The sequence below is a fragment of the Oncorhynchus clarkii genome, chromosome 2 (assembly GCF_045791955.1).
Source record: "Oncorhynchus clarkii lewisi isolate Uvic-CL-2024 chromosome 2, UVic_Ocla_1.0, whole genome shotgun sequence".
In the NCBI taxonomy this organism is placed as follows: Eukaryota; Metazoa; Chordata; class Actinopteri; order Salmoniformes; family Salmonidae; genus Oncorhynchus; species Oncorhynchus clarkii.
This window is the reverse complement of record NC_092148.1, coordinates 17250060-17268781: the sequence shown is the minus strand read 5'-3', so window position 1 is coordinate 17268781 and position 18722 is coordinate 17250060. Positions and strand designations below refer to the sequence as shown.

The 18722-nt window shown below is 40.8% G+C and overlaps 1 protein-coding gene across 3 annotated transcripts; it reads right to left on the bottom strand.

Annotated features, from left to right (window-relative positions):
• Window positions 1-883: 883 nt before the first annotated feature.
• On the bottom strand, window positions 884-17313 carry LOC139423199 (FXYD domain-containing ion transport regulator 6-like). Of its 3 annotated transcripts, XM_071174932.1 has the most exons (10): window positions 17021-17313; window positions 6669-6725; window positions 6475-6501; window positions 5741-5767; window positions 4023-4043; window positions 3534-3557; window positions 2842-2916; window positions 1665-1701; window positions 1352-1392; window positions 884-1231 (listed from the first exon to the last, which is right to left on the bottom strand). In XM_071174932.1, exons 2-10 carry the CDS (start codon window positions 6718-6720, stop codon window positions 1221-1223), a joined length of 315 nt encoding a protein of 104 aa, XP_071031033.1. In that variant the 5' UTR covers window positions 6721-6725; window positions 17021-17313; the 3' UTR covers window positions 884-1220. The 3 variants fall into 3 exon arrangements, with proteins under 3 accessions (XP_071031033.1, XP_071031043.1, XP_071031053.1); XM_071174942.1 differs by lacking the exon at window positions 5741-5767; XM_071174952.1 differs by lacking the exons at window positions 5741-5767; window positions 6475-6501.
• Between the last annotated feature and the right edge of the window lie 1409 nt (window positions 17314-18722).

Sequence of the window (18722 nt, the reverse complement as noted above, 5' to 3'; positions counted from 1 at the left end):
AGCCTCAGTCTATTGAGGTATCCCCCAGGCCGTGAAGAAAATGTGCCTGCCACTGCCGATGGTATTCTACCGCACTCGAGTAGCCTACTATCAATATGCCCTGAGGAGGCGTGGGAAACTACGAGGGGAGGAATGCGCTAACAAGTCTCTCCTCCTGTAATGCGGCACGAGGAGGGAAGATATCCCTAGCAACAGAGCAACAAGGGAGAGGTTTCCCGTCTTCTCATCTATATAAAAATACAGAGTAAATGTATAGTAAAAACAACATCTGTAAGTCCCCGGTGGTGGTGTAGGCAGAAAATGCATGCGATATTTTATGCAATAATTTTGCCTCTAGTCTAATAAGCTACATTATTTCACAAAGAATGCCTTAGTTAGCCTATATTTGAGTGACCAAGATAATTTAGGGAAATTCTTAATTTCAAATGGGAATTATGATTAAGTATTTTTCTAATGGCATGATAAAAAGGTTCAGTATGCAGTCAACCCCCCTTTTCTTTTGAATGTGGCCACTTTCCGAGATAAAATAAATCTGACACTATTGAAAAACTGTCTTTGAAAGGTCTCCTCCATCCTGCAGCTAGACCTCCTTTGGCCAAGAATATATCAATAAGAGTTACTTCATTATAAAATGATATGCCACAGATTAGCATGCAACAATGGTTCTAAACAATAGGCTACAGCATGTTTGATGTTGCGGCACTTTTTAGGAGGTTGAATGAATTTGTCTACTATTGCCTGCAGAAAGGTGCAACATCAGCAAAAGGGGTGTGCTGCATAACCATTAGAACTGCGCTACTGGGAGGAGACCGTGCCAGTGATTGACAGGGAAACTGTCTATGCCAGTAACTGACAGTGGGAAAAGTTGAAACACAATACACAATTACCCATGTACATCACTTTATTTCAGTGTGGAAATATTACAATTTAAAATAGTCAGTCAAGTTATAACTTACAAAATCGCTTGTTAATAATGTGTCTATCACGTATGACAGGTGTAATATATAGCCTACAATTAAGCAACCCTACTGCATCAACCAATTATGTCCTCAAAATACTGTCGCTGTATATTCATTCATAGAAAAAAAGAGAAAAGCAAAAAAAGATGCCAAGAGAACATATCAGCAGGGTGGAATTTAAAAAAGGAGCCTCGTGCTCTGGGAGACGGCCATAGTAGCACTCTACAGTCCGATGCTGCCGCCTGGTGGCGAGACTTCACATCACTTGGGACCTGAGAGCAGATAGGTGTCATGATGAGATGTATTGGTTTCATAAATATAAATTATATACACCTATCAGACATTTGATAAAGACCAACATGGAAATGAAAACAATGATAGATGATTTTTACTTGTCACAGCCCCTGCCTCTGCCTCCGGTACTCCAGCAGGCCTGAGAGATGAAAATGGAAAACAAACAGGTAAACCACCACTTGGCCAGTGATTAAAAAGTATACAGTACCAAACCAAGCCATCTAAACCCTAAAACATAGGGGGGAAATGTATTAAAGATCAAACTGAGTACTGAAGCTTCTAACTGTAAAGAATATTCTAAAAGCTCCTCTTAAGAGTCTAGAGATAACACTTTAATAGCCTTACAATGAACTCAGTCAAGGTCTTCTCTGCCAAGTTTAATCAACACTATCTCTTCTTTGCCCAACTTACCGTGACTTCGGACTTGATTTGCATGGGCATTTCCGGCCTGCAGAGAGAGCGAGAGAAATTAGTGTGAAAGAGCTACTATGATGGAAAGCTGATATACTCGAGGATAGCTTGAGTTGACAGGACATCCTAGATGTCAAAGACACATGCCTGCTAAACTCGCACTGGAATGAAGATACCGCCTGCTAAACTCGCACTGGAATGAAGATACCGCCTGCTAAACTCGCACTGGAATGAAGATACCGCCTGCTAAACTCGCACTGGAATGAAGATACCGCCTGCTAAACTCGCACTGGAATGAAGATCCCGCCTGCTAAACTCGCACTGGAATGAAGATCCGCCTGCTAAACTCGCACTGGAATGAAGATACCGCCTGCTAAACTCGCACTGGAATGAAGATACCGCCTGCTAAACTAGCACTGGAATGAAGATACCGCCTGCTAAACTCGCACTGGAATGAAGATTCCCGCCTGCTAAACTAACACTAGAATGAAGATACTTCAGTAATTGATGTGCATAGAAGTTGGAATATTACATAATTTTACAATACCCTATCCAGTAAAACATATACAAACTAACTGCTTGATTATTCTAAATTATTATTTGTACAGCTTGGACAGAACACTAAAGACCCAAAGCCTTCTCTTTGCACATGTGCAGTAGCAGGAGGGGGGCACTCCCTCTGTCCCCTGTGATATCTATGACTAATGTATGGGCTGATTAATGTAATGGATGCCTGGAGTAAGAGTTAGGGTGGGTGGAGGTCTCCAGCTATGCCTGGGATGGGGTGGATGAGGGCAAGGGCAGGAGATGAGGAGGGAGGGGACAAGGCTGCATAGTGTCCAGGCCAGTTTTAGTCAGTGCCCTAGATGTGAAGATGTCTACAGGGTAGAGAGGTGTTGGGTGTCCTGGGGGTTGTGCAAGGCATGTTGGCCTGCATGCCAGCAAGTAACTGATCCCAGGCTTGTTTATAAGCACTGGACTGGTAAAGAGGGGCTGTCCAATGGATCAACATGTTTAACAGTGCAGAACTACAATAATTATGGAATGAGATTGTTGGTACAGTAGAAATACACTTATGGGACTAATCACATTTTATTTCAATGGGTAATTTCAATGGAAGTGTAATACTTCAAATGTTTTTTTTAAAATATAACTATAGTTGGGCTGACAGACTTACTGACAATGAGGACAATGCCCATGACAAACAGTACCACAGCGAAGATCAGTCCACCGATCCTCAGAGATTCATAGTCTGAAACAGAAATACATTTTTATCCCTACAGACTAAGGCCCACTACTGCAGAATATGTGCAAGGCACAGTGTAACTTAAAACATCTTATTCAGTACATACATATGCACTGTACCCTCTTAGGGTGTATACAGCATAGCAAAGCTATGCAATTATAACAATCAATCACTTTCCTGAGACCATTCAAACATACGTGCCTACTGTATATGCCACGATTGATGAATCCATCAGGTTCACATCTATAGATATCTATATTCTGATTAATATTACTGCTTTCAAACATGGAAGGATATTCACTGTAAGAGCTAAATATATCCTATAATGTGTCCGAATGCATAGACCTACTGAAGACAGGATAGAGCAATGAACAGGTTTGATGACAGAATCTCTATTATGGTTGTGATGTGTTTGGAAATGAGAGTACTACAGCAGAGTGGGAGGGACTAGAAGGGTTTGCCAGTTGAACTCCGGAAGCGTAGCCCGAAGGGTCAATGTTTTCCGACGCTCCTGGAAAAATGGAGGGAAAACGCGAGCCCGTCTTGACCTCTCTGATATTCCCTGAGAAGTGTCGCGTTTGCCCCCAGTGGAGTTAGTCCATGTTGATCCATCCCCCACTCACCGTAGTGAAACGCAGCGTCATAGTCTGGGAGGGGGAATACATGAAAACCAGATACATTTAGTCAGGGACCGCATTTTGTAGAATGTTATTATTCACAGTTATTACATCTACATTGAAATTGCAGCTATAGTATTAAAAAAAGGACATTAGACCACTTGTCCCATCGCCAGCCAAAGCAGATTGAAGACAGAGCTGCGCATGAGGCCAGATGGAATGCATTGTAAAGGATCCACTGGGAGACTTCTAAAACATTGTGTCCCTAGTGGGAATTACATCTCCTTTAAAATCACACGCATTCATAGTGGTCCTTTTCAATAGAAACTTACACACCATGTTTGGAGCTAAACTAATTCAAACGTCAACGGGGTTGAGTGGAACTGGAGTGAAAAAGGCGAGTGACCAAAAACTGATTTAACTCTTTGCCAACATACTCTTTAAAGTGAAATACAATTGGTACAATAATGTTCATTTGAAACAAGAAACTTTTACCTTTTTCATCCATCGTCAATGCTGGAAAACAAAAGACAGAAAGCATTAGTGATTGACAGGCATTAGCTCTGACTGTGTGCTTGGTGTGAACTACGAAGCTTTCATAACTGGTTTGAGACTCTGTTGACTTTCAGAACTGTAGTCAAGTGTTCCAGAGGTGTACATTGAATGTCAATAGTGACTACTGTACACATGATAGTAAAGACTGGTTGTAGTGTTCTATGCTTTAAAAAAAAAAAAATTGTCCACTTGTACTGAAAGTTTAGGAATGGGGCATGCACTTACAGATTACACCACTGGGTGATGCGATACACAGTGCATGCTTTTAAATACAATCTGGCAACACTCAGGTGGCTCCCTCCTCACAACAGTAAAGGGGAAACAGCAACATGCAGTGGACCATAAGCAGCTCTGTTGAAAGCAGTAGAAATGCTAATGCTACAATGATGCAAGACACCACAGAGTCATGATGCATTACTAACCATCCCCACTCTGCAGTCATTTCCTAAGGCCAGTGACCCATGTCAGCTCAGGTAGGCGCTGTTATAAAGCAGACTTCACTGTGTGCGCGCGCACGCAGAGCGAGTAACCGTTTGAGAATCAACCAATTGTCACATCAGGTCCTCACAATACCATTAAGAATCTAAATCACATGGATGTCACACTATCTGGATCACCAAACAACATAAATGACTCCTGCTTTGTTTAGTACAGAAGTAATAGAACCACTTCTAGAAAGTTCCAAGGAGTATTACATTAATCACTGCTCAGCTCTAACAACAAAATGCTCCTCTGATTGGCTCATCTTATATCTTCTGACATTTTCATTTTGTTTTCTTCTAAAGGATGTCATAGAATGACAACCCGAGTCAGCAGGGCTTTTTATGGTGCAGTAGATAAGCCTAATGTCCGACAAACACTTCCGTTTGGTGTCATTCCTCTCCATTACCAGGGGAACTCATATCCTGCCCAAATCACCCTGTTGACTGTGGAGAAAAACGACTAATGTAGCGCAATCTGCTCAGGAACAAGTCAGCACAACACAACCCAAAGTGCAGTGTAGGACTGCCTAGCACCACATGCTACTACAATATGGGAGGCTTGGCTGCACACCAAATTACCGATTACTAAAATCCTTCACATGAGAAAAAGGCTAATCCTGGCCAGGAAAGCAAAGGCTCTTTCTTACACCCGTCTAGATGAGCCCATTTCAAATGAACTGGATTTAATCATAACTTGAAATCCTTACACAATAGTATTTAAATAAATATAGTTGTGCAATATGTAAGTACAGAGCAAAGCTGGTCATACTCTAGGGCAGGGGTATCAAACTCAATCTATGGAGGGCCTAGTGTCTGCTGGTCTTTGCTTTTTCCCTTCAATTAAAGACCTAGACAACCAGGCGAGGGGAGTTCTTAACTAATTAGAGTTGAGTGAAAACCCAGACACTCGGCCCTCCATGAAATGAGTTCGACACATGTGCTCTATGGCAGAGTTTCCTGACACCCCGATGAGGAGATATTTCAATCAGCTGTGTAGTGCACCAAAATGTGCACCCAGGGGAGACCCCCAGACTGAGTTTGATGAAAAGCTGCTCTATTGCAACTGACCAGACAATAACAAATATGGCTGTGCATTCTTAGTGTCCATTCCAAAACAGACAACATGTTTCTCATTCCTTTATGACAACACTGAGGCATCCAATAAAACAAACTTACCTGGCATGTCCCTGCCTATAGATGACCCTGTTAGTATAGACAGACCAGTTCATTCTTTAAATCACTGGCACTCTTAAGACACTACAAGTTTGCTAAAATATGACACTACAAACATTCCTTTATCACACTGCAGTGTCTCCCCTACATGCATTGGCTAACACTGTAAAATAATAAATCAATTATATATGCCCCAGGAACACCCCCTTCCTAACTCTGCTGAAAAACACTGCATTGTGAATGACCTTTCCAGTTTCTCTACAGACAGGGTTTCTCACCAGACATTTCACACTTTTGTTTTAACCCTAAATGGGCACAGCTGGTTCGATTAGTCAACTAATCATCAAGCCTTTGACTAATTGAATCAGGTGTGCCCATTTAGGGTTAAAACAAAAGTGTGAAATGTCTGGGGGGTGGGGGGAGCGGAGAGGGTTGGGAAACCCTGTTCTAGAGTATGGCTGTCTTGAAACCCCGGACAAAAACCAAATTCAACTCATCGAGGATTCAATGATTAGTTGACAAGTTGAATCAGGTTTGTTAGTCCAGGGCTACAATAAAAATGTGTACTGTAAAAAACAAGGGGTTATTCGAGGACTGGAGCTGGGAAACACTGCTCTAGGGCAACTGATAAGCCAACAACAAAGATGGCCATGCATACTGTGTCCATTCCAAGGCAGACAGACTGTATTTCTCATTCCTTTGACACAACTGAGGCATCCAATGCACTGCAAACTTACCTGGCATCTCCCTGCCAAATCCTGACCCTGTTAGTACAGACACACCAGCTCATTCTTTAATCACCGGCACTCTGAATAAAACATTACACTTCCCTCAACCACACTGTGAACGCTCCTCAGTCACCATTCAAGTGCTCGGGTCAAGTATTTGAGAGAGAAGCTCAAACATAAAAGAGTGAAAGGAAAAAGCTCACCCAAAGCAGGAGGAACACAGGAGCAGAATGCCACCAACAGAGAGAGATCCATGTCACCTGGAGACAAAGGGAAACAACCACCAGAAACATGACAAGACAGAAAGCAAATATTTTATTTGAGAACCAAGTTCAATCCCCAGGGGGGACTCAAGTTGATACATGACAATTACATATTTCAAGCATAACGTAATGGAAAGACTTCTGGGCTCATAATGAGGAAACATAACAGGCTTACACAGTTGAATCCTACAGATTAATTTTTCAATTTTAAGTTATTTTTATATTATTAATTGTGTGTACCACATTAGGTGTTTTATGGTTGACAAATAATTCACCATACCCATATCTTCCAACAACAATTTATATTTTTTTGTTATTTCAAAAAATACTTTCGTTCTTGCCGTTTTAATTTTTAGAATGTGGAAGAACAGTATATCTCCAGTGATGATCTCAGTTTGTGGAAGAACAGTATATCTCCAGTGATGATCTCAGTTTGTGGAAGAACACTACAATATATGTGACGTTTTGCATGACTCTTGTAAGATGTCCTTTTTTAACACCTGATATGTTTTAAGTACTTTCAAGTACAGATGCCCTTCATGTAAATAACCTAAATGCAATATGTAGTTAATTCATTTGTATGGAGGTTCATTTAAAGGTGGTCTATCAACTGTAGCACTGATTACTTTTCTTAAAAGTTGAGTCATGAAATCTTAGTCTCATTTAAAATGAAGTCCTCAATGTGAACATACCATAGAATAACTACAAAAACAGAATACAATTAAATTCATTAAATCAAAACAAGCCCAACTTGTACATATCAAATATGGATCAATGTGATGTGCCAATATGCATGTCCATTGTGCATGTCCCTAAGGTCAATATTACATAACGTTCAGAAAACCATTCTCTTTGTGTTTAACACTATGATCAGCAATTAAGTTGTGAATTGTGTTAAACCCATGCTAAAGGCAAGACATGTCCTTCTGTACTGAGGTGACAGCAGTAAATAAGTATTAACTGCTTAGAGTTAATGCTAAATGTGGTGACAGAGAGACAGTGTATATTGTAATGAATAAAAAAGGGAATCAAGATCAAATGAATACTCACATACTGTATGTGATGACTTATTTGTTTTTCATTCATTCAGATTAAAAAAGGTCCAAATGATCACACACAAAATGATTCTCAACAGAACACATTGTACATAACATTTTCTACACTAGGAACAACATCTTAAAATTAAATGTATTAAATATATTGTGCTGGTTCAAATCATACACAAATTGATTCACATAGAAAACACCTACGATACATTTAATTTCCTACAATAGGGGTGACATGTCTTCTGAAATGTATTCAGATTCAACATACTATACAGGTTCAGGGGATCATAAACTCTCAGATAAAACGGTTAATTATGTAGCTTGGTTTAACAACAAATGATTCACTCTGCAGTGATTTATAAAAAAGAGCGTGCAGCAGCTGGCAAGTAGACGAGCAGGTCATCAGATCTTGGTACTTGTTTTTTTGATGGGCAGAGGACTCTCATATGCTCTAGGGTAGTGGCTTGCAAAATAGGGAGGTTGAGGTGTAGCTCCTTGTTTTGATTTGGAGATCAGCCACAATTTCCATCCCTCAAATAGACTGTGGCTCTGTCTGGCCTACAGATTCCAAGGATCCTCAACTGAAATTAGAAGTTCCTGACATCAATAAACAACTTTCACAGTCAAGCATTAGGATATTTTATTGTTAGAACAACATGTTGCATGTTGATGGGATGTTCGTAAACTATTCTCTGTGCAATACCTGTGACTTTTAACCACCTCACTGAGGTGGTCTGTAATCCAGCTGGTCGCTTGAGGACAGAATCTGGGAGGTGCCTGAAGTCTTCACATTGCATCCTCATCGCCTTGAATGGTTTTGCTGGTTGTGTGTCAAGTATCATCTTTGAAACATCATCAGGTGTATGAAGGACTGGCACCTTGTGCCTCTTCTCGATGGTGTCAAAAGATCCATCACAAGGAAGAAAAGAATGACCAGAGACCATGAACTTCTGCTCAACTTGCGTAAAGTAACCCATAGAGACGAGCATCGACATCAGATTGAGCATCCGCCAGTTGTTATTCTGCCCACAGCATCTGTCACTGAAGATGATCAACTTGCGCACCTCTGGTTTGGTGAGAGGCGTGAATTCTGTCTTCACCCACTTCAATATGTAGCTTGCCACCTCAATGGACCCCCGGTGTGCAATCCCTGTAGGATACAGTGTAACGTTACATATAACTAGCTAGCTACTGTAGCCATGTCGAATCATCCGGTGGATGGAGAAAAAGTAGCTAGCTATGTTTCTTCTATAATCTAGCAATAACATTTGTAACGATAATGTATAAGTTAGTAGCCAACGAACTTTAGCTAATATGTTTTCTCTGTAGTTACAAATTAGACAACCCAGAACATACATGTTAGTTACTATACTCTATAGCTAGCTAGCTTGATTGTTTGTTATACGGTTCTTCCACATACCTCTTTTGGACAGCTTTTCACAGTTTTTTCTTGACCCTTACGATTTGTATAGGGTTTTCCCGCATCCCGTAAGATCTTCCTTTGCCTGTCTTTCCATTCTTTTAGTTTTGTTTTACGTTTCTTTCCCACATTTCAGTGATTTTCATCAGAAACAGAAAAGTTGTGCGCTTGTCCGTCCATTCTGAGTGCTGCACATAAACGGTTATTCCACCAGAGCCTATCTTTACATTTAAAATTATTGTTAATTTGAGCGTGGAAAGCTTGTGAAACCGGTTCACTATAGAAAAAGGGTGTCCAATAATGATTTTTCATGTATATCTCTTTTTGTACATTTTTTAAATGTCACATATATGGTTCTTCGTCTGTAGGATTCAGTTGTCCTGGCCAGAGGAGTGTTGAAGTTCTCCCACCACCAGTGTCTGACAGGTCTGGTTGTGGGAGAAATAGGTGCAGATCCCAGTGGTTTAACATCAGCCTTGTTACTGAACACATACAGCATTGTATCTGAGGGGACCAGCAGAGCTAGTCACAACACCCTGCAACTTTAACACTTCACTATCAAAGAAAGCACTGTTCTTGAAATCACACAAATCTCTCTCAAGAAATGAAACTACAGGGGAAAGGTACATCTATAGAATTATTCTTGACTTCACATTCCTTGTTTGTGCCCCTGACCGTGGGGAGGAATTAAACATTGAGGTGACGCTTTCAAATAACCCCAACATCTTGTGATCTTATAGCTGACCTGCTATGGAGGCGATGGTCTGTTGCTGCTAGACTTAAACAGTTCTCCCATGATCTCTTTATGTTTTTAGCTCCTGACTCGGGGTAAGGGAAGAGGGGGCTATTTCAGTCTCTGCACCGTAGAACACGGGTGTCCTGTCCTGGCAGTATTGGGGTGCAGGGAAGAGAGACCCGGGTTGAGTTGCACATGATATTTGGTCAGTGGGTTAAAGACATACAGTGCCTTCAGAAAGTATTTACACCACTTTAGTTACAAAGTGGGGTTAACATTTATTTAATTGTAATGTGTTGTCAACGATCTACACAAAATACTATGTAATGTCAAAGTGGAAGACAAATTATAACATTTGTAAAAAAATTAATAATAATAATTGTGAAATAAATTACTATTATATGTTGATTAGGTAAGTATTCAACCCCCTAACTCAATAAATGTTAGAATCACCATTCACAGCAATTACAGCTGAGTGTCTTTCTCAGTACATATCTAAGAGTTTTCTGCATCTGGATTGTAAAACATTTGCCCAATATTATTTTCAAAATTCTTCAAGCTCTGTCCAATTGGTTGTTGGTTATGGCTAGACAATCATTTTCAGGTCTTGCCATAGATTTTCAAGTAGATTTAAGTCAAAACTGTAACTTGGCCACTCAGGAACATACTTTCTTCTAGGTAAGCAACTCCAGTGTAGATTTGGCCTTGTGTTTTAGGTTACTGTTTTGCTGAAAGCTGAATTAATCTCCCAGTGTCTGGTGGAAAGCAGACAACCAGGTTTCCACTAGAATTTTGCCTGTGCTTAGCTCCATTCCATTTATTTTTTATCCTTTAAAGCTCCCTAGTCCTAAACGATTATAAGCATACCCATAACATGATACAGCCACCACTATGCTTGAAAATATGGTACTCAGTAATGAGAGTGGTACTCAGTAATGTGCTGTATTGGATTTGCCCCAAACATAACATGTTGTATTCATGACAAAAAGTGAAATGCTTTGCCACATTCTTTGCAGTATTACTTTAGTGCCTTGTTGCAAACAGGACTATGTTTTGGAATATATTTATTCTGTACAGGCTTCCTTCTTTTCACTGTCAATTAGGTTAATATTGTGGAATAACCACAATGATGTTGATCCATCCCCAGTTCTCTCCTACTGTATCACAGCCACTAAGCTCTGTAACTGTTTTAAAGTCACTACTGGCCTTATGGTGAAATCCCTGAGCGGTTTCCTTCCTGAGTTGGAACGACGCCTGTATCTTTGTAGTGACTGGGTGTATTGATACACCATCCAAAGTGTAATAAATAACTTCACCATGCTCAAAGGGATATTCATCGTCTGCTTTTTAAAAATTGTATAAATGTTTTGACCCATCTACCAATAGATGCCCTTCTTGGCGAGGCATTGGAAACCTTCTGGTCTTAGTGGTTGAATCTGTGTTTGATATTCACTCCCAGCGACTGAGGGACCTTACAGATAATTGTATGTGTGGGTTAGAGAGATGAGGTTGACATTAAAAAAATCATGTTAAACACTATTATTACACACAGAGTGAGTCCATGCAACTTGTTAAGCACATTGTTTACTCCTGAACTTATTTAGGCTTGCCATAACAAAGCAGTTGAATAATTATAGACTCAAGACATTTCCGCTTTTCATCTTTTATTAATTTGTAAAACATTTTTTTTTGAAAAACATAATTCCACTTTGACATTATATCATTAAATCTAAGTTACATCCAATTGAAATGCAGGCTGTAACAACAAAATTTGGAAAATGTCAAGGGGTGTGAATACTTTTTGAAGGTACTGTAACTCAGCTGGGGGTTTTTTTCTCAGCTGGAATGTGCAGTCACTGCTCACGACGGTATGCCGCATACCGCTACAGTTTGTTTTTCACACATAGGCCATTCTTTCTACAGATGTTCTTCCAAGCCCTTCTAGATTTTCACATCAAGTGTTAACTGGCCGTGGCTCTTAAACCAAACTCCCACACTGGAGTTTTGTTTGTGGAGGCATTGGCACCCTCGGCAGAAAGTGTCCTGAGTTTTGTTACAGACAGCAGATAAGCCTAAATGTTTCTTTAAACAAAATCTTGTTTGTTGGAGTGCTGCAGAAAAATGTACTCACCTGACACTAATCTCTAGGGAACTGTGAGCATATTTGATTCATGTGCAGAACATGATTGTGGGATTTTGGAAGAATTGAACAGTGAACATACAAATGAGCCATATTATATATCTAATTATGTATTCATTACATCACCTGTCAGATTAAGTCACTGTCCTCGGGACTTCTGTACAACTGAAATATGATAATTAAGAACTACTCCATATGAGGTGACAGAACTCATACTATACATTATGTAGATTTCCGTATGAAGAAATACCATACTGTAATGGGCATCAGATAGCCGTCACTGTAGTTAACATAATAATTTGACATAGCCATTAAAACGATTAGCCTCAATGACTCTGATCAGAGCCCATCTTTTGGCACAGACCCTATCTGTTCCATCCCTAGCCCAAGGCATAGAAAAGCTGTTCCATACGGCAACTATAACTATTCATACTTATGGTCTCTGAGTTGGAGCAGTGTGGCATGGTTTAGAGAGATACAGGGTTTTAAACACTCAAACCAGGGCTTAAGAACAGGACTAACAATAAAGGACTGCCAATCAATATCTTAATCTGCCAAATGCTGCAAGAGTTATAGCAAAGGCCAATAATCGTGTTTGTTACAGCATTCTACTTTAAAGAAGACTAGGCTCACCCTCAAGTAAACAAAGTTTAAACTAAGTTACTCTTAGAAAATACTTTTAACCTCAGTCATGGTTTTCATCTAGCCCATTAGGCTACAGATAGCTACTTCTCATGCCTAGAGAGTTGTGAGGTTATTGCACTTTGCCTGAACTGAAAAGGACAAATACAAAGTAAGAAAAGTAGACCTACCTACTACAACCGCTGAAACTGTTAAGCCAGTCAGTTTTGAAAAGTTATGGTACAGCAGGCCTACGCCAACTGGTAGCCTGCTACTGAATTTGGCTCGCGGGTGATTTTATTTGACCACCCAAGTTTTCTGAGCAAAAAAAATCAGTATTTAAAATGAGTTTTATTGGACATAAAATACTGTAAAAACTAAAGCAAATCAGCTCCAAGTGATTTTAATTTTGTAAATCTCGTCCAAAGTATTCCCACGCATAATGAAGAGATATGTGACCATATACAAATTTAAGCAAGGTTAGAAATTATGTTTTACTCAAATATTATACACTACATGACCAAAGGTATGTGGACACCTGCTCGTTGAACATCTCAGTCCAAAATCATGGGCATTAATATGGAGTTGGCTCCCCCTTTGCTGCTATAACAGCCTCCACTCTTCTGGGAAGGCTTTCCACTAACTGTTGGAACATTGCTGCGGGGACTTGCTTCCACTCAGCCACAAAATCATTAGTGAGGTCGGGCATTGATTTTGGGCAATTAGACCTGGCTCGCAGTCAGAGTTTCAATTCATCCCAAGGGTGTTCGATGGGGTTGAGGTCAGGGCTCTGTGCAGGCCAGTCAAGTTCTTCCACACTGATCTCAACAAACAATTTCTGTATGGACTTCGCTTTGTGCACGGGGGCATTGTCATGCTGAAACAGGAAAGAGCATTCCCCAAACTGTTGCCACAAAGGAAGCACATAATGGAAAGACCTGTGTGTTGTTCTTGTTAATACAGACAGAGAAGAGCTCCAACTTCTTAATCATAGCCTCAATTTTGTCCCGCATATTGAATAGAGTTGTGGAGAGTCCCTGTAATCCTAGATTCAGATCATACAGACGAGAAAAAACATCACCCAGATAGGCCAGTCGTGTGAGAAACTCCGTCATCATGCAAGCGGTCAGACAAGAGATAATTATGGTCAGTAAAGAGAACTTTAAGCTTGTGTCAATACTTTGCCCCTTGATAACCAGCGCATGTTGTAAAAGTTGTAACATGGTCGCTGCCCATATCATTGCATAATGCAGATAATGCACAAGAGTTCAGGGAACTTGCTTTAACAAAGTTAACCATTTTCACTGTAGTGTGCAAAACGTATTTCAAGCTGTCAGGCATTCCCTTGGCAGCAAGAGCATCTCGATGGATGCTGCAGTGTACCCAAGTGGCGTTGAGAGCAACTGCTTGCATGCGCGTTACCACTCCACTATGTCTCCCTGTCATGGCTTTTGTGCCATCAGTACAGATACCAACATATCTTGACCACCAAAGACCATTTGATGTCACAAATCTGTCCAATACTTAAAAAATATCCTCTCCTGTTGCCCTGTCCTCCTGACCCCCCATAAACGTAATAGACAAATACCAAAAGCTGTGCCAGGCCCGCCACGTCTGTTGACTCATACAGCAGTAACGCGGACACTGCCGCAGATATGGCTTGTATGTGAAGCAGTAATTGTTTTAAAACATCTCCTGCCATGTCACTGATGCGTCGTGAAACAGTGCTGTTTGATGAAGCAATTGTCTGTATAGTTTTTTGGGCCTTTCCCCCCAGCATTGTCCCAGCCATATCAGCAGCAGCAGGAATAATTAAGTCCTCCACAATAGTATGGGGCTTGCCTGTCCTAGCCACTCAGTAGGTCACCATATAAGACGCTTCTAGCCCCTTCATATTAATGGTATCTGTTGCTTTTATACATGTCTTACTAATCGAAAATCATCTTTATTCTCGCTCAAAAAACTCCCTTGGCTTATTTTTCAAATTGGTATGTTTTGTTTCTAAATGCCTGTTTCGTCGAGTTGTGAGATAGTACTTTTAACACACTGTGGCTGAGGAAAGGCACTACTCCCAATATAAGTGAACCCCAAATCAATGTAGTTCTCATCATATTTAATATTTGCGCCTCTTGATGGTCCAATGTCCCTGTCTGTTGTTCGGTACTTTCCCGGGCTGCATCAGATTCACAACTGTCAGTGTCCATGGTAGCTGGGTTAACAACAAATGTAGAATTACTGGTGTTATCATTGGATGTGCTCGTGGAAGCAGGACAACTTGTGTCATCGACAGGTGCAGGTGTAGTACTGCTGGTAGTAGCAGTACTACCAGTAGAGCTGGTCTATGTCTCTATGGACGAGGCCTTACTTTTTTTAACCATTTATACATTTTTGAGCAAACGGAATGAGCAGCAGCTGCGTTTGGCTACATACGGACCGTTAGTGGAATTCCCACAAGATAGTAACGGTTAACGTGATTGGATGTTAATTATTTGACTAGGCTAGCTGTATTTGAAATTGTGTTGTTATTCTGCTGAACACTAGATAGTTTCATTTTATTTTTGGCAGTGAAGGCTACGAGGCTACTCAGGCGAGAAAAAACCTCACCAAAATGTATTGGTTGGAAATTATAAATGTACTGTTTGAATATGTGAAGATATTTAAAATGTTTTTATTTGCATACCACCCCAACAGATCCACAGATGACGCAATCTCAATCGTACTCCACACTGCCCTTTCCCACCTTGACAAAAGGAACACGTATGTGAAAATGCTGTTCATTGACTACAGCTCAGCATTCAACACCACAGTGCCCACAAAGCTCATCACTAAGCTAAGGACCCTGGGACTAAACACCTCCTTCTGCAACTGGATCCTGGACTTCCTGACGGGCCACCCCCAGGTAGTCAGGCTAGACAACTACAAGTCTGCCACGCTGATCCTCAACACTGGGGCCTCTCACGGGTGCGTGCTTAGTCCCCTCCTGTACGCCCTGTTCAAACACGACTCCAACAACATCACTAAGTTTGCTAACGACACAACAGTAGTAGGTCTGATCGCCGACAACGATGAGACAGCCTATAGGGAGGAGGTCAGAAACCTGGCTGTGTGGTGCCAGGACAACAACCTCTCCCTCACTGTGAGCAAAACAAAGGAGCTGATTGTGGACTACAGAAAAAGGCTGGCCGAACAGGCCCCCATTAACATCGACGGGGTTGTAATGGAGCGGGTGGAGAGTTTCAAGTTCCCTGGTGTAAAAAAACACACCAAGACAGTTGTGAAGAGGGCACGACAACACCTGTTCCCCCCCCAGGAGACTGAAAAGATTTGGCATGGGTCCCCAGAACCTCAAAAAGTTCTACAGCTGCACCCTCGAGAGCATCCTGACCGGTTGCATCACCGCCTGGTACGGCAACTGCTTGGCATCTGACTGTAAGGCAAAGCTTCCTGCCATCCAGGACCTATATACCAGGCGGTGTGAGAGGAAAGCCCCAAAAAATGGTCAAAGACTCCAGTGACCCAATTCATAAACGTTTCTCTCTGCTACCGCATGGCAAGCGGTACCGGAGCGCCAAGTCTAGGACCACAAGGCTCCTTAACAGCTTCTACCCCCAAGCCATAAGACTGCTGAACAATTAATCAAATGGCCACCCAAACTATTTACATTGACACCCCCACCTCCATTTGTTTTTACACTGCTGCTACTTGCTGTAATTATCTATGCATAGTCACTTCACCCCTACATACATGTTACCTCGACTAACCTGTACCCTTGCACATTGAATCGGCACCAGTATTCCCTCTATATAGCCTCGTTATTGTTATTTTATTGTGTTAGTTTTGTATTAATTTTTACTTTATTTGGTAATACTTTAACTCTTTCTGGAACTGCACTGCTGGTTAAGGGCTTGTAAGTAAGCATTTCACCATAAATTGAAAAAAATGTGAATTTATATTTTGATGTGTGTATTTTCTGTAATTTCTGTAATTCAGGACTCATCTGTAAAATATACTTTGGTCTCAGTAGGATAAAATAAAGGTGAAATAAATAAACACAAAATATGGTCACGTGCTCTCAAAGATATTTAGAAATCGTTTAAATGTAATGATATGGGGAACTTTCTATAGACTAAATGTTCTTAAACCAACGGAAAACATGGTTTACTTGCAAGGCTATTTACATAAATGTAGCAAATTATACAAACTTTAAAGCTATGCGCACAGGTCAAAAACAGCTTTCTTCTCTAAAGCACGTGTTGTTAGTTGTTCACATGTTTTGACGGGGAAAATTGCCTTTTGGTAAAAGATTTATAACAAATGAAAACAAATTACCTGTCAGAAGTCCAATTAATGGAAAATAGGTGACTGTGGAGATTAGATGAATAATAAAAACGCTTAGGTCGCTGCCTTGCCTCCGCTCCTTCAGAAACAATGTTTCTAGTGTTCTAATTTATCGACACAAAAAGTCCGCTTTTGCAAAACTGATAAAACACGATTTAATGAGCGTACTTAATGTACAGAAATTAATGAAAATCTGGTCCTGAAATGTTTCTCCTGAAACATCCAGCAAAGTTTTCGTAGTCGGATATATTTTAGCCGTCTGGCGAGGGAAAGAAGGGGGAGGGGGTTAGGGGTTGGTCTGAGAAGAAATGCAACCTGCCCTCCAGAATTACCATGCTACTGAGGGGTAAACAACCTTACCACCAACTGTATTTTGATGTTTGTTTTTTACCACCATTTTCACATTTTCTGATAATTTGTTGTACACCGCGTTCAGTTTAGGGTGTGCACCATCCTAAAACGAAAATACATGCTATAACGCTTGCTTATTCTGCCCACTACGATTAATTTGCTCCCATTGGAAACGAGAGTCTGTGGTCTATCTTGGGTTAGTTATACAAACCTTTGATGATGCTTTATGTACAACTACGAGCCGGTCCATGGGGGACACGAGTGTATTACCGGGAAGGCACGTCAATCCTAGACAATAGTGCAGATATAGCGCCCACTATCGGCTGTTTAGGCTACCCTGAATCGGTTTTAGGTTGTTTAATAAAATAAAAAATGTGTGCAATTATTTGGCATTTTGAGACTATTTTCCATATAATTATTTCACAGTTCAAAACAAGTTTAGCACTGTATGTTAGGTCTGAGTGAGGTAACATTCAGTGGGAGTCAAATTATTTCCTAAGCATGCAGAAAGTGGGGTTTGGTCTTTTCTATCTCTAAGGTTGGCCCAGCAGTTGTAAGGTTGGTCCAGCAGTTTCGAACGGAGGCAACAGAACAGAGTCAGTTCCAGGTTAGTGGGAATTAGGCTAGAACAAAACAATAAAATTACAAACCTTGGAAAGAAAACAAAAGGTTACGCTTGGTTATAGTTTATGCCAACTTGGCTTGGGCCCTAAAAAGTTAGCTACATGCTATCCCACACATCAAGACTTTTCCATGTAGGCCTACTGCCGAGAGTAGCCTGCCTAGCCCTCGAGTCATTGAGTAATAGCCTCAAGTGGATGTTGAACTAGAGGCGAAAGTTCCGCATCCAGTTCAACATACACTCAAGGGCTCACCATGGCGGGGCTGTCCAGGTGAGCTATACATTCAACTTCTGCATAAAGTTCAACATCCACTCGAGGGCTCCCCCTTGCAGGCTGTCCAGGTGCACTATACAGTCTATCTTGGAGCCCTCGAGTGGATGTTGAGCGGGATTCAAGGATGTCTCCGCTAGCTATCAATCATAATGGGTTTGGTTAGCTAGCTAACTAGTGTCGTCAACCAGATTATAATCTGAATTCAAATTATTTTGAGTGTAATGCAGTTTGGTGACACTAACCACATTTCCATCCAGTTTTTATGGGAGTAAAGTCATACCTTATTAAAAGAAATCATGACAGCTGTCATGGAAACAGGAAGTTTCGGTACAATTTTACAAATGCCGACATAATTTGTTGGTTTGACATGGTGGGATCTGTTTGTGTCAATAATCTTAATTATGCGAGAAATGATGGTGGAAACGCCTTTATGTGCAAATATTGAA